General features: G+C 41.5%; 1 protein-coding gene across 4 annotated transcripts; it reads left to right on the top strand.

Annotated features, from left to right (window-relative positions):
* Nucleotides 1-12,086: 12,086 nt before the first annotated feature.
* Nucleotides 12,087-20,857, top strand: cbx1a (chromobox homolog 1a (HP1 beta homolog Drosophila)). 4 transcript variants are annotated; one of them, XM_042084787.1, is made up of 8 exons: nucleotides 12,087-12,287; nucleotides 12,437-12,625; nucleotides 14,327-14,354; nucleotides 14,740-14,836; nucleotides 16,049-16,238; nucleotides 17,410-17,587; nucleotides 18,643-18,737; nucleotides 19,096-20,857. In XM_042084787.1, the coding sequence occupies exons 4-8, from the start codon at nucleotides 14,794-14,796 to the stop codon at nucleotides 19,238-19,240; spliced, it is 651 nt and encodes a 216-aa protein (XP_041940721.1). In that variant the 5' UTR covers nucleotides 12,087-12,287; nucleotides 12,437-12,625; nucleotides 14,327-14,354; nucleotides 14,740-14,793; the 3' UTR covers nucleotides 19,241-20,857. The 4 variants fall into 4 exon arrangements, with proteins under 4 accessions (XP_041940721.1, XP_041940722.1, XP_041940720.1 ...); XM_042084788.1 differs by lacking the exon at nucleotides 12,437-12,625; XM_042084786.1 differs by lacking the exon at nucleotides 14,327-14,354.
* Nucleotides 20,858-21,902: the final 1,045 nt, after the last annotated feature.

Here is a 21,902-nt window from a genome sequence, read left to right as displayed (position 1 = left end):
CTCTCTCTCCCTCTACACACACACACACACACACACACACACACACACACACACACACACACACACACACACAGTGCTGGTGGTTGTGTATGAGTAATGAGGTAATTAGCTCAATCATGCTGCTGAGACAGAAGATACATTTTGTTAGCACACCTCCATTGTTCTCCTGGAGCTTTTCGATCATGCTTCTTTCCTCTACATTACCCCAGTTTCCTCCCTCTCTCTCCTCCGTATCTCTATATCCCGTTCCGATAACCCCCTAACCTATTTTCAGTCTCTATTTATCATGTCTTTACATCTTCTTTCTTTTGATACACACTAACACAATGCTCTTGGCAATCTTTCTTTTCTTTTTGTCTGCATCTTTTTATTTTTCTCACTTTTTATTCCAGAAGCATCCATATGATCTCTTAGATAGGTTTGTGATAGACGGTTGATTAGCCTTAAATGGACAATGAACAACAATCTGACCAGGAGACTTTTATTAGAACAAAAGTCCTGACTACTCTGAATAATAAATATTTTTAAAAAATCAAATAATTAAAAAAAAAAATCAAATAATTTGTCTCAATATGATTATTGTTATAATCCAACTGAATGCTTTAACCTGCAGACTACTTTAGCATAATCCATTGATGAGTTCCCCTTCAAGCATCTTTCAAGAAAGTTCTTTCCAAAGTCACCACCCACCCACTTCTAATTGACTGGAGGTCTGTGGTGAAAAATGGCTTCGCTGTTAACGGGGGCAACAGGTCGCTAATGAAGCTGAACGTGTTGTTTGTGCCATGACCCCCTAACCGACCCCCCCCCCCCCCCCCTGCCCACCCACCCACCCTACACACACACACACTACCCCTTCATCTGCAACCTCAATGCAACTCACACAGAAACAATCTCTTGGTCATATCCATTCCACAGCCAATCGTCAGCAGCTATCTGTAGTCAACCCTGTGTATATGTGAGAGGGGGGGGGGGGGGGGGGGGGGGTTGGGGGAGACTGACAGGGAACGCATGTATGGGAAAGGTCTGTAAAAACATAAAGTGTGATTTGCATGATAATTCTGAGCTGAAGAGCTTGCACATTCATACTAAAATTGCATAATCCCTTCATAATCCCTTGCAAGGTAGGTCATATACATGTTTTCCATGTTACTTCCATAACTGGTACACAACATAAAAGTATTATATAGTCTGGACCTAGTCTTTACATTTTATGTTTATATTTTACCGTTCTTAGTAGCACTTACAATGGCATTAATAAACATTACATTACCATTATCTTTGAAGTAAAGCTATATAGGCTGAATTAAAACAAATGTAATAATATATTATTAATAGACTAAATACAATTTCACTAAATGATAACAATGACAATTAACATATACAAACTGTGACTGTAAGGAGAATTAGATAGACAAGGTAGACAGACAGAGTCTTTAAGCACTTTTTGAAGATTAAAAAAAAATCGCTAGAACGAAGAGCATTAGGTAAATCATTGCACCAACGAGGAATCACAGAAGAGCCTTGACTGTGGCCTCTTAGTGTTGATGGAAGACTGACATAGCAGATGCTCATCAGAGGACCGCAGTGGGTGAGAGGGGCGTAGAGACAGATGTCCAATAGGCCAGAGTAAGGGATTTGGGTAACACTTTACAGTAAGGGTACATGAATTATGAATTAATTCATTCATTTATATCTTATGAATCATCAGGAATTCAGGAGTTCAAAGTTTCTCATTCATGACGTCATGCATGAACAACACATCAACCAAAGCATTGTGGTGGTACGGTACGGTGGGTATCATTATGATTTATGATTTCTTAAGAATGATTATTATGATTACATGAATTTATGGTTAATACTCATGTGTTCATCATGTTTGTGGCCCTCAACTAAAGTCTGAAAAATGCCATGTGTTTAGAGAACTGCACAAGTTGTGCTCAAATCAGAATTTGAGTAGTGCTGACCACATTTTTGGCAGAAAAAGAAATTATCATGATCATTCTTAAGAAATCATAAATCATACTGATGTACCCACCATACGTAATGATTAAGTTGATGTGTTGTTCATGCATGAGGTCACGAATGACAGACTATGAGCTCATGTAAATTCCTGATGATTCATGAGATATTAAGTAATGAAGTAATACATAAATCATGAATTAATTCATGCACAAATTCATGCTAATTCATGCTTTGAAGATACAGGCTGTTGGTATACCTGCTGGGCATTGCTGCCTGACGCACCTCCACCAGTGCACTCTATGCAAGTGTGTTCCCCTATACACCTATGGGCAGGAACGGGTCATCAGCTGGGGACCACCAGTCACTGATGTTTCGCTCCTTTAACCCCAGTACATCTCTTGGTGGCGGAGCGATGGCTGGTATCTCTACCTGCCACCCCCTGCTGATGCCCTAGGTGTTCTGCCCCCACCCTCTATCTCTCCTCCTCAGCCACAGCCAGAAGCTGCCCCTCTCTGCCTCCTCCGCCAGTTCCTTCATGGCTTTCCGGCTCCCTGCTCCTGTGCAGCCAATGTCTCGCAGCAGGCGAACTGTTGAGGCGCCCACAAAGCCCCTACACCCCACCTCAACAGGGCGTGTAATGGCTTTCCAGCCAGCCTCCTGACACTCTGCTGCCAGGTCTGCATACTTGGAACGTTTGCGTTCATTGGCAGCCTCCATGCCTTGTTCCCACGGGACAGTAAGTTCCACCATCAGGATGGTCTTGTCTGGAACTGACCACAAGATCAGATCTGGCCGGAGCGATGTTTCCACTATCTCCCTTGGAAAATGGAGCTGTCTCCCCAGGTCAACCCTCATGGTCCACTCACCACCGGGTGAGAGGAGTCTTGGTGTTGCTGTCTGGTGGGTGGGTTTGGGATCTTCCCCAGCTCTAGCAAATGAGATGTGCCGTCTCACAGGGGCAGGAGGTTGGCTGTTGGCCTGTTGTCTGCCTGCCTCTGCCACCTCTGCCAGCTTTTTCAGCACCAGGTCATGCCGCCACCTGTAGCGTTACGGTAAGGGTACATAGCGTATGTACCCTTACCGTAAAGTGTTACCAGGATTTGAATTTTTAATATAATATATTATAGCCAATATTAAAAGACCAATTTACAAAGAAGTTACATGTGGCTTTGGTTGATTAGAGACAAGATGTGTCTGCTACTTGAATCATCATGTAATAGTCTCACTTCACAGCAGAGGCCAGTTAACAATGCAATGCAACAGTCCAGTTTGGAAAGAACCATAGCCTGCACAAGAAGTTGTGTGGCATATTGTGTTAGATAACGTCTGATCTTCCGAATACTGTACAGGAAAATCCAACATGACTTTGTGAGTGAGGCTCATCAATTGTGACACCCAGTCAGTTACCTGCCGCTTTAGTTGGTGCCAGTGGAGATAAGCCAAGCTGGATGCTAATCTGTTGGGAAATGGCTACATAAAATGAGAATACCAGGTCCCATTTCACCCTGATCCAGATACAAAACTTTCACAATTACAAAATCCGGATTACCAGTGCCTCTAATAGTGTAATAATTTAGCCATAATGGCTATGTAAGGAACAACAGTTATAGGCGGCATGAGTTTCCTTTGATTGTTTGAAAGAGAAAACAGCACTATAAAACAATGCAAAGATCCCCTTCCATTGTCAGTTTCTTTTGAAAAGGTCAGACCCTTTATCTAATCCTCAGCAAATAATTCAATACAAACTATTATACCTTGTCTTCTTTATAACTGTAACCCGTAATGTAGATCAAGTGCAAATACTTGATATGAAAAAAGTTACATTGTTTGACCAATTTTAACTTTTTATTAAATTTTATGCCTGAAATCGACCCTTTTGCTGGGATTTTCTCCCCATTTTTTGGGATGGGAAATGGGATTTGGATTGAGGGGGGTCAGAATGCAAAGGGAGAAAAAAATATCGAAAGCAAAACCGTTATAGCCTACTTTGCAGCGACGGAGCTGGAAAAATGAAACTTCTATCAGGCCAATCACATCGTGTATAGAGTAGGCGACGGTTCCGCGTGAATTTCCTGCTACTTGAAAACAAAGAAGATGGATGTTGCTGCTGGCGAACAGTGGTCTTTGAATCGCGACTCGAGTTAAGCTTTTTTTAAAATTAGCAAAAGTTTGATCAACTAGCCAACTAGCTTCGCTGGTAGGAAAATGCATGGGACCGATTATCCCGCCCCTCAGATTGAGCACTGAATGGTACAGTAAGTTCCCAGACCCTATTACATCTTGATCAGTGGTGGAGGAAGTACTGAACCTCAGTACTTAAGTAAAAGTACAAATACACAGAGAAATATTTACTTTAGTAAAAGTAAAAGTACCACAATGACAACCCTACTTAAGTAAAAGTAAAAAGTACCTGCTTTTAAATGTACTTTAAGTATTAAAAGTAAAAGTATTTGCATAATGATTTATTCTCTTAATATCTATATTCTAAAAGGAAAAATCAGTATGGGCTGTGGCATTTTAATTAAGCTAGTTTTAGGTTATACTCGACTAGATAGTTTTAAGTTAATGCAATTGTGCTTACCATCTGTGGCCCAGTTTACATTCTGACCTACAATTCTAGAGACTGTAATTCTGGTTATCTACTAGGGTGATCTGCTGAGTAATATCATTCAGCAAAACACGAGAGCCTGAAGTTTAACGGGGTAGACAAGGGAAACGTCGGGTGGATCGTAATGCCAATTATGCTGATTGAACAGAAAAGTTGCTGAGAAAGGTGTCTTTATGATTAAGTTCAGTTTCACTTGCGCAGACGCATAGACATTGAATGAGCGTTCACGTTACTACCCCCCAATTGTAGGCTATGCATCTTTATTTAATCACACACAATTAAGGAATATTTCCTAATCTGGAAAATGTTACGTTTTTTCCGGCCACCGGTTCATTAATAGTCTACCATTCTTTTGTGCCGCAAATGATCAGACGTGTGACAGAAGCATGGGCATAGCCTGTAACTTCGCTGATCCGCGGATAGCAATCTCATCGGAGAGGAGGCCCTAACGCTGCAGATAACAGACAGAGAAAGGCACAGAACACAGTTGCATGTACAGTGTAGCCATGGGTCTGGTGAATATAGCCTACCGAATGCAGATGGCTACAAGCTCACGCTTTGCCTGGTCTAGACTAGAAGCTTATGTTTCTAAGAATGCACGTAGCGCTCCAGAATCTTTGGTAGCAACCCCCCGGTAAAACAAACGTGTTTGTCAGAGAGAAAAAAAAAAACTGATCATAAAATGTATCGTAAAAAGGAACGATGGTGTTGTAGAAATGTAGCGGAGTAAAAGTACAGATAATTGCTGTAAAATGTAACGAAGTAAAAGTCAAAAGTATGCACTATACATTTTACTTAAGTAAAGTACAAATACGTGGAAAATTTACTTAAGTACAGTAACGAAGTATTTGTACTTCGTTACATTCCACCACTGATCTTGATGTTGGTCTGGCTCGTCAAGCTAGTGAAATAGTGCTATTTCGATATGTCTGAAAAAAACCCTCATGCGAGCGTGGATGCGAGCGTACCTGGTGTGGTGGTGCTGACACTACACACAAGAGTCTGCCCTGCCCATTTTTCTGCCATGCCCATTTTTTCAGACAAACATGGCCGCCACCAGCCTTTGAGATGGTTTTCTGCCAGGATGATAGAGAGACCGTGAACAACATCAAAAACCTCCCACATGCAGTGGGTACAATTGGCCGATGCTGCCATTCAGTCATAGTCAAGCCCCAAGTGGACGGCCCTTGCATGGGCATGGGAGAGGCAGTCTGCAACAAGGTTGGTTTTGCCTGCACATGCTGTATGTCTGTGTCTGTGAGCTGTCGCTGCTGGTGGGCAGAGCACAACTCAGCCACCTTGGTCGTGGCAAATGTCAGCGGCGCCGACTTGTAATCGACAAATGCCGTAAACTGTCGCCCTTCCGGCAGTGAACAGATGTGTTGAATGGCAAAGTAAAGGCAAACATTTCCCAGTCCCAGTATTCACTGCAGGCTGAAGACAAGTGACTACCAGGCCCCGCCTACCCACTGCTCATGTACCGCACCCAAGGCATAGTCTGTGGCATCTGTGGTGACGGCAATCGTAACCCGGGTGATAAGTGACAGAGCCAGAGCAGTCTTAGCATCCACTAATGCTGTGTCTCTGTCCATGGACCAATGCACCTAGTGTTTGGAGGTTTTGCCCTTAAGGGCCCTACAGGTGGCATGAGTTGAGCAGCTCTGGGAATAAAGTGGTGGTAAAAGTTCACTGTGCCAAGGAACTCCTGCAGGGACTTGACTGTGACCAGTTGTGGGAAGTTTAAGATGGCGTCCACCTTTGACAGGAGCAGCACAGTTGAAGGAATTCAATGTCCAAATGTCCAAGCCTCTCAGCAGAGCAGATCTTCCTCTGTCCCTGGCAGTGGCTGCAGCATACCAGATGAAGATGGAGGAGGAAAGAATGGATTAAATGATAGAGGACTAGAAGTGCACTCAGGTTGCATTTCTTCAACTGCCACAAGAAGTACCTCCTCTGGTGCGCTTTTTTGATAAAGGAATTAATGTTATATTCCCACATAAGACATAGTTCCCAGGAAGCGAAGGGACTCCACGGTTTCCACTGGGGAGTCACAAGGTATGATGGGGGTTGGTGGTGCTGGGTTCCTCAACCACAACCCAGTCCACAACCATCTCCAATGTTTTGGCAGCATTAGGCTGTAGAATGTTGTCAATGTACCAGGTTGCCAGATTTTCAATTTCCCTCCTGTAGGCAGACTCATCTCCTCTAGAGATGAGTTCATTGAGGATGGTGTCGTCCACAAACCTGAGGAACTTGACAGACTGGTGGTGCAGTGGTAAGTGTACAGGAAAAAGAGCAGGGGAGAATGAACACAGCCTTGCTGGACACCAGTGCTGATGATTCGATGGTCTGAGAAATGCCTGCCGCATCCTCACAAGTTGCTTCCTGTCAGTGGCGAGGCGTAATAAAAAGATTTACAGAATGCTTGAAGTAATCTCTCTCTCTTTCTCTCTCTCTCCCTCTCTCACACACACACACTCAAACACATGCGCACACAAGGCCCCAAACTGTGCAATCGGCCTTAATGTAGCCTACAGTAGGCCCATGCTGATATCAATGATAAGAATAGGCTTTTTTAGTTTTAGCACAATCACCCCATAAATTCGTCACCAGTCAAGTCGTAGCCTACATGGGTGCATTACACTACCCTTCTCCTGTCTTTCATCCTTGCGAAGTGTTCAATAACAGCATCGTAGAATTTCCGTCTGGCCTGTTCAATGATCCACCTACAGGTGAAATCAGGCACATTCAGCTGTCCTGCAACCTATCATTGTTGTCACCGTTGAACTTTCGAGGGCTGACACCACATAATATCCGCCATGATCTCACAACGCAAACTGCGCCTCTGTCTGGACAAACCAAACAGAAGCTAATTACTCCCAGAACTCTGGCAGCTTCAAAGAAACATTATTTGTTTTGATCAGATTTGTCTTTGTCCAGCAGACAAACGTTGGGGTCACCAATGTGGAAACTGTGATAAGGATTCAAACGTCAATTTCTCACATTTACCACACAACAGCGTGCGTCATTTATTCTTTTAACAGAAAATGTGGCGCTGCCCATGACATAAACAAAGGCGAAGCTCCTTAATAAAAGGACTGCGTCATGCAACACTGACTAATAAATATGCAGCTGTGTGTGCAGAGTGCACATCAAACTCCAGATCATCTTATAACCTAAAGCACACAACACACTTACCAAGGCATATAACTACATAAGAAACACATACTAAGAACATAATATAGTGAATTATGTCTATAGCGTCCACTACACTATGAAATACAGTGGTGTTGCTGCTTAGCTGTTAAAATTCCCCACATGTCGGAAAAAAGAGTCAGTCACCTACCTAGTCAACCAGACCCTCGTCCCTGTCATGCAATATTAACCAAAGTGAAACCAAATTCTAAAATCTGCATTTTGAGACGGTGACCCTCTGCCTTGGATAAAAACTTGATCGGACCAGTAATTTTTAAGTTATGTGAGCAGACACTCACACTGAAGGACCTGGTTTCAATTCCAATTGCAATTGTTGTTCACCGATAAACTGTACCTGCATTGTAATAGGTGTTACACATGTGCTATTCCTTGCTTGTGAGCTAACTGGAAACATTAATTGGGTCCTAGATTGTATTGGTAGGTATTTTATTGTCCCTGTATAACATGTCAAATCTTTGCTGGCATTACAGTACAAGCAGGGTGAACACATTTGACCCACTAGTCATATCACAGTATTAATATTGCACTTATTCTAAAAAGAAAATGTAGGCTGAAAAGACTAAGAAAACTAAATAGAATAAAGAGACAGACTTCAACAGCAACATTTTCATCACAAACACATAGCATCAGTCCACCCAAGTAAGACTCCCTCAGTGTATTGGGGAAATATAACTCATACAAATAAAACACCAACAATGACAGCAGAATTTGCTCTAAATCAATACATGATAGAGTAATTCAAGGATTAGTTTAGTGTACACAATATAAGGTCAATTTATGGATGATAACGAGTACAAACTTCTAATACAAACATGCATCACATTCTCATCACACATGCATCTCGCCCACTGATTTGAAGCTTCCAGAATAGGAAGGAAGGTAACACACTGACTTAATAAACATCCTAATTATAATGTAATTATAATTATAACCTATCTGTACACTTTCAAAGTTTACTTTGATTTGTCTGTAGGGACCCTTTCTACACTACCAGCGAAGTGTAAGGCTAATGTGAGACTTGTCAGTGGTTTGAAAGTGGGTTGACTGTTTTTGACATGGCTTGCTGTTACAACCTATAAGCCATTTTGTTGCTAATGCAAACAACAGTGTATGTCAAAACTCCTCTGATTACATACAGCGGGGGAAATAAGTATTGAACGTATCAAAAACAATTTCAGGAAGTATACTTCTAATGAGGCTATTCACATGAAATTTACATTAGTATTCGCTCAGGTAATCCACATATTAAAATAATCCAAACATTAAAGTCCATAAATAAAGTTATGTGTAATGAAGTGGAATGACGCAGGAAAAAAGTAGGCCTATTGAATGCGCCTACTGAACATTTTTTAAATACTTTGTGGAAAAACCTTTGCTTGTAATGACAGCTTGAAGACATTTCCTGTATGACAAAACTAATCAGTCACAGTATTCAGGTGTGATTTTGGCCCATTCTTCTAAACAGATAGTCTTAAATATTGAAGCTTCCAGGACTGAATTTTTAGTTCCTTTTAGAAATCTTCAGTTGGATTTAAGTCAGGGCCTTGATTTCCTTTCTCTGAAACCAATTGAGTTTCCTTTTGCTGTATACTTTGGATCGTTGTCCTGCTGGAAGGTCCACCAACATCTTATCCTCATCATGGCAAGATTCCCCCAGAAGAAAATGGCTCCATTCTTCACTCTTTCAACTGTCTGAAGTCTGCCACCATGGGATGAAAAACAGTCCCACACCATGATGCCTCCACCTCCCAACCTACTGTTGGCATGGTATTTTTAGGGTGATGTACACTGCAATTTATCCTCCATACATGATGCGTATTATGACATTCAAAAAGTTAAATTATGCTCTCGTCTGATCAGACTACATTCTCTCATATTACCTAATATTTCATAGGTTTGTCCAAATGTTGTGTGGCAAACTTAAAACGAGCTTTGACATGTTTTTCCTCAGTAATGAGTTGTGTGGTGTTAGTGTGCATAGAGGCCATGGAGATGGAATGCATTATGATTTTCTCTGTAACAATTGTACCTGCTGCCTCCAAGTATGGACCCTTTCAACAACAAAAACAAAAACAATGCTTGAACATTCTATTTGGGCCCCAATCTACCTCCTCTGCATTAAGATAACATATGGAATGTTAAAAAGGAAGTCTTGTGGGGCCAACTATGATGCTGATAATGGAACTCTCTTGAAAGGGTCCATATTTCTGGTCAGAAATCTTGTGAGGAGCTCTTGTGCATGGCCAGTGGATGATGCAGTGATGTCCCTTCCACTTAGATAATGGCCCCAATGCTGCTTACTGGAAGTTCCATCAATATGTTTTGCAATAGTAAGGCTGTGAAGGTCTTGTGAGTGCTCTTTGCTTTTACCCATCATGAGATGTTTCTTGTGTGACACCTTGGTGACCAGTTTTGCACTGATGATGGTCTGAATGGGACCGAAAACGTTTTTCACTTTGGTAGCACTTTGCACTTTTCATCACTGGTTTGATTGCTTCAGCAACATTGGTGTGCGAGTTCTTTCTTGACTAAAGGACACAACGGTTATTTAATACATCTCTGTGTCCACATAGGGACCACACAGTTTGTGTTAAGAGTGTATACCAGTTTCTATTAATTTGCACAGATAGTAGAGAAATTACTCTTACAGATTCCAGCTTGTTCCTTGCCTTTCTTTGGTGTACTGCTTTTTTTTAGCGTGTTCAATACTTTTTCCCTCTGTCCTTTTACTTTATTAAACATAACTCTACTTATGGACATTTGGATTGCTTTTATATGTGTGGATTACCTGAGTTAATACTAATGTCTGGTGAAAATGTCATGTTAATAGCTTCACTGGAAGTATACTTACTGAAAAAAAAATTGAGGCGTTCAATACTTATTTCCCCCGCTGTAATTTTGCTCCCAATCAAGAGTTATCATGCATAAATAGACCCAGGTTGTGTTTACACCAAACCAATCCTTTAAGGGCCTACATTTCATTAGCCTGGCCCACCCAAAAAATGCAGTTGGAAAAATGCAGATATACAGAGGCAAAGGTAGACCCACATACATTGCTTCCTGACTGTTGATGCTGTTTATTGTCAGTTTAGTTTAGGCGAAGTAGGAAGTAACATTAGGAATCTCTAATCAATGTGTTTGGTAAGGCTGGACCAATGATTTCAAAGTTAGTGCCCGTTGTGATGCAAGTGTCGGAAACGAATCCCAATTGAGTCACCAGACTCTATTCACTTTGTAAATGAGTCTGGATTTTTCTAGGCCAACATTTCATTTAAAAATGACAAAATATTATAACATATTTGATGTGATCCAGAAGTATTTTTATGACCCAGTGTCCCACAATGGGTTGAGATCAGTATCTTTGGGGGAATCCTTAGAACATTGATCTTCCTGAGGTTATCACCAGAAAATCTCACCACCTTCATCAGGAACATGGAAAGAACCTGCTAGCTGCAACTTATGGATTGCAGCCAAACCTCCAACAGTGGCTCGGGAAATTGTTCACAGTTCCCTCGCCTTGTAGACTAGTCATGTCATTGGTACGGCCATATTGTGTTGTAAGTGAACAGTGGGCTATGTGTTGCCAGGGTAGTCTGTGAAGGGCGCTATTTGGACACTAAGGATTGGCACATACACTATTCATAGCGAGCACTGTGAATGTTTGGTCAGATCAGATATTATATTACTGCTCCGTAATCGTGATGGGGAGGGAGCATCTCTTGGAAAGAGGTAGAATACCTGAATGTGAAAAGGAAAATGTTTTTTTTTTTGTCTTTTGCATATTCATTCAGATTTTTTTTTTACAATCTACATACAGATGAATTCAGACTGATTAAAGTCAAATATGCCATTGACTTCAGACCATGACACTTCCATCCAATAAATAATCTGATTGCAACCCTCAGGCCTACCAACTTTTCTAATTTTGTGATTAGCCAATATTTAGTCATTAATGCATTAGGCTACTTTATATTATTGACGGGGCTTTAAACCAAAATAAGTGTATTGTCCTTAACTAGACACACAGATGTGCTGAAAAATCCTTTTTGAGAGTGCAGTGCAGCCACTCGAAAGCAGTAGGCTAAAAGGTCTGGAGGTCTGGAAAGGTTTTTTTAGTAGCCTATTCATCATCATGTTTAGCAGGCAGTGAAAAGATAATCACGTTTTCAGTTTGTGTACATTAATGTAAAAAGCATAAAGTGGTAGGCTTACTAACTAAAATACTTTTCCATTGTTGACACTCAATCTCCCATCATGCCATTGTCGCGATCGTAAATTGACGCATGCTCAAGCAGAGTTGGCGGGTGGCTGGCTGGGGTAGTCGAAGTCTTTTGTCTGCAAGCAGAAGGGACGTGGTTGTAAAGTAACACAACGTTCTACTGTATTTTTCCCACATAACAACTGTAAGCTTGTGCAAAATAAGTACCAGTCACGCTGTTTCCAAGTCAGAGCAAAAGGCTTTTCACTTCTGTGTGTCCGTTGTCATTTCTGTGCAAAGGTAAGTTCCATTTTAGTCCATCCCAGTAGCCTTGCAGAACGTTGAGGTTTGTTTGGCTTGCAGCTGTAGAATCATCGTGCAAAAAAGCGAACCACGTGATCTAAATGCTTGCTCATTCATTTTTGTTGTCTTAATTTCACTGTGATCAGTTGCTTGTATCAGCATGTTGACCAAGCCTCGTGCAGCATTTCCCAGCTCCATGAGACGCGTTTGTAGCGTTGATTCAGGTCAACATGGAGGAGGAGGAGGCGGGAAGCCATGACTGAGACGAGCAATGCTTGCAAATAGAGATGTACTGTTGGGCACCGTTTCCCACAGACATTGATTCAGCGTTACAGGTACCGGAATTGCAGTAATTGGCTAATTGTTTTAAACGAAAACGTCTTGATAATGTTGACTAGATATGTATTATCGCACAGGTAGCCCGAAGCATTCGTTAGTTTTACAACAGATGCCTAGCTAAAAATAATGTGCAGTGTCTCCGCTGCTGTTTTGTAACGGGGGGTGGGCCTCATCGTTCTGTCTATGTAGCCACATTTGTGTATATAACAGTTAGTACAATTTCCTGTGCCATTAGATTTAATGAAGCACTACATTAGTTAGCGGAGTCAACGTAGTTTTTGCGTTAAATTACCTTTGACGTTATCGAAGGGCAGGAAACGTGTAGTCGGCATTGGCCTCAGTTTCAGATAGAAAGCGACTTTAGTAGCTGGTATTTGTATGTTTAGTACTTTGTACAGACAGTGTTTATTGTATGCAAGGTTAATTTTAGTTTGGGAGATAATCTACCCGTGTTCTGAAATAGTTTGCACGTTAGTTGATCTGTAGACTGTAGACATCATGAGGTTCAGAACCACGTGCACGGACTTGGCATGTAAATAAATGAATACATAATTTCGCGGGGGGGGGGTTAGAATAACACAAGCAACATTTCGGCTTTGTGTATCCTAAAACGCCCATTTACAGTTTTTGCTGTAGAGCTGTACTGAGCTGTATTTCATTAAAAGGCAGGTCATGCCTTCGTCCCACAGTGATTGTATATTTTTTAATAATTTGACTAAATTGACCAACTGACCTCAGACTTTGTGCAGGATGTGATGCCTTGTTGATTTCGAATGGTGTGTGGTGAGGGAGGGCAAAAGTATGTGTGTATTATTCACCCAATGGTAAAGAATGGGAAGTTGGTGGTGGTGGAGGGTGTGTTTAAGTAAAAGCCCTGCCCCCCATACATGAACAGGAGGTTCACAGTTGACTTTCACCTGGATGTGCTTCCTCTCTCTTCTTCTCTCCCTCTCTCGCTTGGTCTGTTCTTCTAAACCAATGCCTGTGTTCAAAGTTAGCAGCATGTAGCATCTTTTATGCTCCAGTAATCTATCTCACAGCAGCATTCTCTGACCCACTGCCTCACAACTCCCATCCTACCCTACTCCTGAGCCTTTCTCTGACAGAGGCTTGTGCTAGCAGACCTTGGGGGGTGGAGGGGTGGAGAGCAAGTCATTTCAAATGGATTGAATGGAAGAGAATATAAAGCTAGTTTTGTGTCCTGCATGACCGTTAAATTTGAGACCCCTGCGTTTGATTCTCTTGCCATAACAACTTAATTCTGAACTCCATTTGAGGCCACTTTGAATTTTTGTCAATATAACTGACATTTAATTTTCAAGTCTGTTATTTTCAGGCAGTTTAGATCGCTAGTGTGGCTCAACAGTTTTACACCTGTGAAGATCTAAAAGGTTGTGAACCCCCCCTTCCCTATCCTATTCTATTGAACGCAAGGTCAGCCCCAAGGTCCTGCATATGAAAACACATTGTTTTTGTCTGAGCTGTAGAGACCTGATTACAGTAGCATCAATGTTGCTTTTGCTTCTGGCAATAGAGGAGAGGATTGTCAAAGGTGGTTGTGACCCAGGAAGTGATTCCTCTTTTTCTATCTTGGGGTATAATTGTGTATTGTTAATGTTGAATCTTTGTTAATTAATATACATTCAAGTGTTTGTGTACAGGATTTATTAATGTGTGCCTGTGTTATTCCTCCATAGCACTGAATCATTCTGATTCAAAAGAAATGTAAGATGTTTATTTTTGTTAAAACCCTTGCGCTGCTTTCATTATACACTCTCTGATGTGAATACACAAATGTTTTCCTGATTTATTTAAGCCCGTAATAATAGAAAAGTTTTTTGAAATGGCTGCATTAGTATCAGCCTGATGGAATCCTGCGTTATTTAGTCTGTAGAGTTTCCTGTGTTGGTGTTTCCTGTGACGAATCTGACCTTGCCGACTGTGTTGGAGTATGTTGTTGTGTTTTATCAATGCCATTCTCTGCTGCCTTGTGTGAATTTTCCTATTCCTTCCCCCAAATGCCACATGATTCATGAAAATCATCCCCTTATCCCCTCTCCCCTTCCAACCTCCCCCGCCGTCCTAATCCCCTTCTCGCTCTGTTGTATAGCTCTGTTGACGTTGAGAAGGAACCGGAAGGTTCCAGTGATCCTTCAAGCCGAGCATGAGCCAGACTGCAGACACATCTAATGATGCTCCCAGTGCAGGTGTCCCACAACTTTCTTCTATGCAAACTTTTGTTTATTTATTTTTTATTCCAATCCACACATTTTCTATCTTTTTTTTGTCTCTTAGTCTTTTCTGTGTTCAGTAGACAGGGCAATGGAGTGTACTCAATTGTTCCAGCTTCAGGGTTTGGGGTGGTTAGCTTACAAATGTGCTTTGAACCGCCCATGGTGGGGAGGGACTAGGAAAAGGTGTGCTATGTTTAACTGTCTTTTCTTGAATGGGTATTAGAGGAGTTGATTTTTTTTTTTTCTTCACATTTTACATTCAGTTCGTTTACCATCTTCATTTCATTGCATCAGCACACAAGGGCTTCTGGATTGGCAAAAGTGATGTGGAATTTGGTTGACTGAGTTCTAGAATGTTGTCACACTTGGAGGGGAAGTACAAACCTTGCAACAAGAATGTGCCAAAGAAACTTTTCCACAATGCTTACAGCCCCTTTTGATTCTGTTTTCAAATGAATGTAGTTATAGAATGTAGCCTAGCTGAAGTTAAAATTCACTGTTAAGATACCTGCTTCTTTATTCAAATTGGCGAGCAGCTGCTATGTGCTATATATTGCGAGTCAACTGTTAACATGTGTTGTCTCACTCTTTTGTGGGTAACTAGGCTGTATATGGGTAAGCAGGGCAGTGTTTTTGTTTACCACTTCTTTTCATCTGCTAATCAGTGAAATAAACGTTCAGGCTCTAATCTAGCCTTTTCTTTTGTTTGTCAAGATGGAAATTTCACACAATCCTATAACAACACAGCCGTGTCAGTTTTGACAGTAGAGTGAAACTTAACTTCAGTTTAACTTCAGTTTAACGGTTGTTCATCTACCCACCTGTTCAAGGTCCCTGGAGTCCTTTGATAAAGATAATGCAAATGACGTCAGTTTTCTGAAAGGGTTTAGTTGCCATTCGCTATTGTGGTCTGACCACTTATCTAAACAAGCTGGCTTTTGAGAGGACAAGAAGTCGTTAATGACCTCTGCCCAGGTGTCTGAGCATCCCATGGCAGAGTAGCCTTTTCACCTGTGTCTTTCAGAGCTCCGCTTTCAGCAGTTCCCAAGGCTGCACCATTGTCACCCTCCCCCTTTAAAAAAAAAAAAAAAAAAATCACAAATAGACACTTACTCACCCCCCCCCCCCAAAATTTTTTTTTCTCTTACCCCCCCACCCGAACTCTTTTGCCCTTCGCTTTTACAGAAGTGCCCGCACCAGCGGCCCCAGCAGCAGCAGCAAAGCTGGCGACCACCGCAGGAAAGAAGCAGAACAAGAAGAAGGTGGAGGAAGTGGTAGAGGAGGAGGAGGAGGAATATGTGGTGGAGAAGGTCCTGGACCGGCGTGTGGTGAAGGGACGCGTGGAGTACTTGCTCAAGTGGAAGGGCTTCTCGGAGTAAGTCTGTTGCATTCTTGGACGTTGTGCTTAAAGTATAGATGTACAGTAGAACCACCATGTTCATGTGTTATCAGATGGAAGAGCGAGGGTGTTGTAGGCTAACAAAGAAGGATGGCAGACAGAAAAGAAGAGAAATGAATTGACTGACAAAGAAATTGACATTTCGCACTCTTTGTTTCTTTCAAAACACTGGACGACAGTGAAATGTAGAGGTCTGCCCGCTCCTGCAATAATGTGTCAATTTTAGTTCCACTCCAGTCCCCATCTGTAACATTATGTCCTGCAGGATATGTAGGAGGCCTGTTCAGTTTTGCCTTTTGTCTCATGAAAGGAGCACTTGACACATACAACTGAAAAAGATGTTTCTGCCAGATGTCTAGTCTTAAGTTTCTTGGTTCTGAATGTAGACTACCTTTAGAAAGGCACTAACATCTGAAGTAGCCTTGTGGTGTCCTCTTTCTTTGTCATGCTTTCGATTTCGAGTTTTGACAACGGTGCAGCAAGAAAGAATTGAACCAATGTAAACGACTATCAGTCAGTTAGGCTGCTTAAACCCCGTTTTTTTAATGCTGCCTAAGCCTAACATAACATCCAGCTCAACTATAATTATACACACTACTTTAATCATTTCTATATGTTATTTTGATGCACATATTTAATTTGCGGGAGTGCAGTATATCATCTGTTTCAACCGCACGCAGACTCGCCTCATCCTGCCGGCTCTCGCATAGAGCTTTCAAAACCCTGTCCTGTGCCGCACTCTTTAGCGTCGCAACCCGTCGCTCTCCCGTGGGAGTGCAGACCTCTAACTGAATTTACAGTGTGCTCGTTTCACACCTAAGTAAATCTACTGGTATTGTTGAATAACACTTAAATGAGTGCTGACCGCAAAATTAACTTGGTGGATGATTAACTTGCCTGGACCTGCTCATTGAGGCACACTGGACCTAGGGCCTCATGTACAAAGACTTATGTGGAATTCATACTAAAACCAGGGTTCTCACGGGTCATGGAATTTTGGGAATATCATGGAATTTTGATAGTCTATTCCATACATGGAAAGTCAGGGTGTTTTATCATATTTGGGTCCAAGTCATGGAATATCAAAGAATTTTGTTGTAGCAGTTTGCAGGTTTCTTGTCCTGAGTATTTTTGATTGTCCCTTTAGTGAGGACAACACATGGGAGCCTGAGGACAACCTGGATTGCCCAGACCTCATCGCCGAGTTCCTGCAGTCCCAGAAGTCTGCGCACGAGGAGAAGAAGGAGGGTGGTAAGAGGAAAACGGGCGAGTCCGACAGTGACGTGGGCGGAGAGGAGAGCAGGCCCAAGAAGAGGAAAGACGAGGTGAGACTCCTTTCTGCACGCTAGGTGTTCGCTTCCTGTAAACCTGTTGCGTTGCAACCGCTGTGCCACTGCAGAGACAGCATTTTCAGACATTGTCTCTAATCTCTGTAGCGCTGGCTCTTAGTAGCTCATATGCTGATGGTAATGGTGTAGTCTACGTGATACGCAGGACTAAGCAGTATACCCACTTAAAATCATCTCAGTACACCCACTAAAATAGGCAAGGATACATATTAACATTTGGGGTTGTTCACAGTATACCCACTACAGCTAACTAGACTCAATCACCGTATACCCACTACAGCTAACTAGACTACATCACAGTATACCCACTACAGCTAACTAGAATACACCACTGGCTGATGGGAAGCATATGCCAGTACATGAATTGATCCATATTTCGTATTCCTTCTCCGGCTACAATTGACTGGTTGTTGAGCTCAAATGTCAATACTTATTAAAGTGCCTTTTTCTAAGATGGTCTTTTAAGGCTTGCAGTTGACTTATGAAGGAACATTTTTCTCAACCACACATGACCTTTACATGTATGAAGGTCTAGATTGGTAGCTTTACCTGCTTACAGGCAGACAGATAAAACAAATTGCACCAGAAATGCATTCTCTTTGGTGGAGGTAATGGTTATGCCAGCCAAATAATCATGATGAGGGGAGCAGATTAGGAGACCCCAAGCTGGGAAAAAAAAAATTGACATGCATTCTGCACTGTAGGCCATCGGGAGCTGAAATTTGTTGTACTCAGTCGGGGAATGTGCGCACATCCAAATTAAGGTGAAGGAGCCAGAAGTCTAAGATCCAAAGTAAAAAGACTTTGGGTATCAAACTCCAATAAATCAAAGCAAACTGAGCGCATGTGTGTGGACCTTCTTTTTTACATTAAGTTGCACTGAAAAACGTTCTTCAGGGTTGGTAGGTCTGTAACTGAGTAATATTCTACTTTTTGGCAAGATGACACCATTTTTTTTAAATCATCTTATCTAGGTAGATTTGCGTGCATTTTTCAATAAGTCTGTCTGTCTGTGTGTTGTGCTATTTTAGGCAGAGAAGCCCAGAGGTTTTGCCAGAGGACTGGACCCTGAGCGCATCATTGGTGCCACAGACTCCAGTGGAGAGCTCATGTTCCTCATGAAATGGTTGGTACCCTGCTCACACTTGTCATATCCCTCCACACCTTTTTATTAAAAACAGTAGCCTTAAAACACTGTACTGTAGGTTGATTTGTAACTATGAAAAAAGGTTAACGTAATCACTGTGTTCATCTATTGTTACAACTTGGAACATAAACACCAAGCACAATCTGTTGCTGTCATACCATTACCATAAGCAACAAATTTAAAATACATCCCTTAGAAAGAACTACATGCTGGTATTATCTCCTGGACTTCAGCCTAGACTGTTACTGATGAAACAATAAATGAGGCATGGGAAGTGTACTTGCATATACTGTTCTAAATGTAATAGTCCTTCCTTTGGATGTTGTTTCCCCCTTAGGAAAAATTCAGACGAGGCAGACCTGGTACCAGCGAAGGAGGCGAATGTCAAGTGTCCGCAGGTGGTCATATCCTTTTACGAGGAGCGACTGACATGGCATTCCTACCCCACTGAAGAGGAGGAGAAGAAGGACGACAAAAACTGAAGGGTAGCGGAAGGGGTTTGGGGGGGCGGTGGGGGGTATTGCTTGGTTCCGACAGGTGAGGGCTGAAGATTGGCCGTTTTTAGATTATTTTCTTCTAAGTTCTCCTTATTTTGCTGCTGAAAGATCCTGGACTTTTTGGAAGCTGGTGTGGTTGAGTGAGCAAACTGGGGTGAGCGGTTTTGAGAATGGATTCGTGACAGATGAGGAGGGATGTGACCAAGAGGCTTCTCAGTTCCTTCATTTCTGCTTTGGATTATGGGAAATGTAGTTTTAACTCACAGGGGCTGCATTGTCTCTCTCTGAATGTCAGTGGATGGTGTAATCAACAGACTGGTTTATGGAGAAAAAAAATATTGTGTGAGTATACAACTTCATAAACTATTTCAGACAAATCCTCTATTTATTCAATAGAGGTTGGGACTGCAAGATTGTTACAGTCATGTCCAGTAGTCTCAGTGTTGGTAAGTTGGTCATTTTAGTGCTTTAATTGATCTTGTCCTTGTTTCCCTTAATGTGGCTGTCTCTCCATATTATCATGTGATATGTAAATGCATGTGTTTTTACCAGGGCTAATGGAGCCTCTTGAGAGTTGTAAGCAAAATGAACAATATCTACCCCTCTTCTTTCCATTTTTAATATCCATTTTAATGCAGTGCATTGGTACACAATGAATACAAATGAAACCCAGTGATCTTTGAGTTATCTTGTAGCTACTGACTAAACTTTAAATGATCAGCCTTTGGAGGATAGAACTACATTTCCCATAGTCTCCTAGAAACTCCTTAACAGTTAGTGTTTATTGTAACATATTCTTTTTGAAATGGTTAGGGGAGGGTCAAGAATGGTGAAGTAGGCCTACATGTTTGTAGCGATAATTGAAGAGATTCATTAGAGATCATTGGGTGGGTTTTGAGTGGGGGGGGGGAAAGTATATATTCTAAATCGACAACAGAAGGACACTGCCATAGTTTAGTGTAACCTAATGCACATCCTTGTATCAGTGTCCGGCAGGTGTTCTTTGCTGTCAAGGCCAATCAGATTGAAGTGGCCTTTGCCTCTCATTCTGTTCATCATGTTTCAAGTTAGCCAATGTTACAACGTTGAATGTAGAGTGATGTGATGTGAACTGCAGGACACAAAAATGCAAAAAAAAAAAAATGACCAGTGACCCTGGGTACCCACACTGTCCGGGTTGAGAGGTTCGGTCCAATCAGCGCTTAAAGCTTAAACGGTCGTCATCATGGTTTTATTGTACAGTTTAATGTGCCTCATGTTGAAACGATCAGTAAATGGCACAGACATTCGCTGTGGATGGTATTCAGTGACATTCCGAACTATGGCAAGTGCAAACCCTTTGGACATGTGAGTGGGGGAATTGACTTTGAGGAGATTGTAAACACCCATTCCAGCAAGCAGGCCACAGAGATGCTCTTGTGAAGTCTTTTCTGTTTTGCTACAAGCTTTCTTCCAGTGCTTTAGTACTGCTTTATTGTAAATCCTTTTGTTTTTCTGTTATAAAAAAAACATGCATGTTACTACTCTTCATTGTCACTTTGTAGGGGTTACTGTATTTTGTTTTGAGTTTTGCAAAATAAACCCTAATTTTTAAGAAACAAACTGTGATCCTCCTTTCTATACTGCTTTGTAGTGTAGGTCAATTTGGCCAGAAAGGCACTTCTTAGACATGCAATAAGGCCTGCTTTAAGTAGTTGAACCCTTTGAACATGGGGCCTCAAACATGACCTGTAGCTGCCTGTTGGCTCTACCTAGGTAAAACAGATTTTCTTTTTTTAGTTTTTGTACAGTACTAGGTGACGTCAAGAAATGGAGATCTAGGTGGAAAATCGCTGGAATTCTCCTCTAACCCCAGTTTAATTTACTCCATTTTATTTCCAATATTTCAAGATTTTATTCTAAAGTATACCTAGAACTTGGATCTGTGGTTTCATTTTGGGATATAATGAACAAGGCAGGACCTACAAGGTACAATTCTGACCTTTCCCTTGCACTGGGCATAAACAAAAATTCTATAAATGCTTCTGATTGTCTGGAGCTCTGTTCTGCCGATTTAACAATACTTGAGATTCTCATCAAAAATAGTTACACAAGTACAAACAGAAATATAATTTATTAACCCAAAAAATACCAAAACATTTACAAAAAGTGTATGCAATTCACACATTAGAAAATGCTGATACTGCACAGAAAATATATACATAAAAAAACATGACTGATGAAAGTAGTTTTTCCTGAGAGCTGCCATGTATACAGACAAAGCCAATGTAGGAGTAGAGAAATTGTAAAAGACATGTAGGCTATTGCAACACAATTGAACGACTCACATACTACACAATATTTGCCATGTCAGTGTTTTTGTTCTATTGTTTTGTTTTGACATTAAAGTCTAAATTAACTTTGAGCTGTTGGGCACTAGTATTACTCCTTGTAGAACTACTTATCTTGTATTTTAGCTTTTGAATTATAAGGCCGCATACATGTATGTTCAGAACCATTACTTTTAGATAAGCACACAGGTCCGTTTTCCAGACAAAAAAATGCTTTTCCTATGAAGAACATCCATCATTTGCACCACCCTATAGGTCTATAGTTTCTGCTGTCTGACCTTATCCCATCCTGCTGAAAGGTAGAGAGCACTGAAATA

Source organism: Alosa sapidissima, chromosome 3 (genome assembly GCF_018492685.1).
Source record: "Alosa sapidissima isolate fAloSap1 chromosome 3, fAloSap1.pri, whole genome shotgun sequence".
NCBI lineage: Eukaryota > Metazoa > Chordata > Actinopteri > Clupeiformes > Clupeidae > Alosa > Alosa sapidissima.
This window is presented reverse-complemented; position numbering and strand designations above follow the sequence as displayed.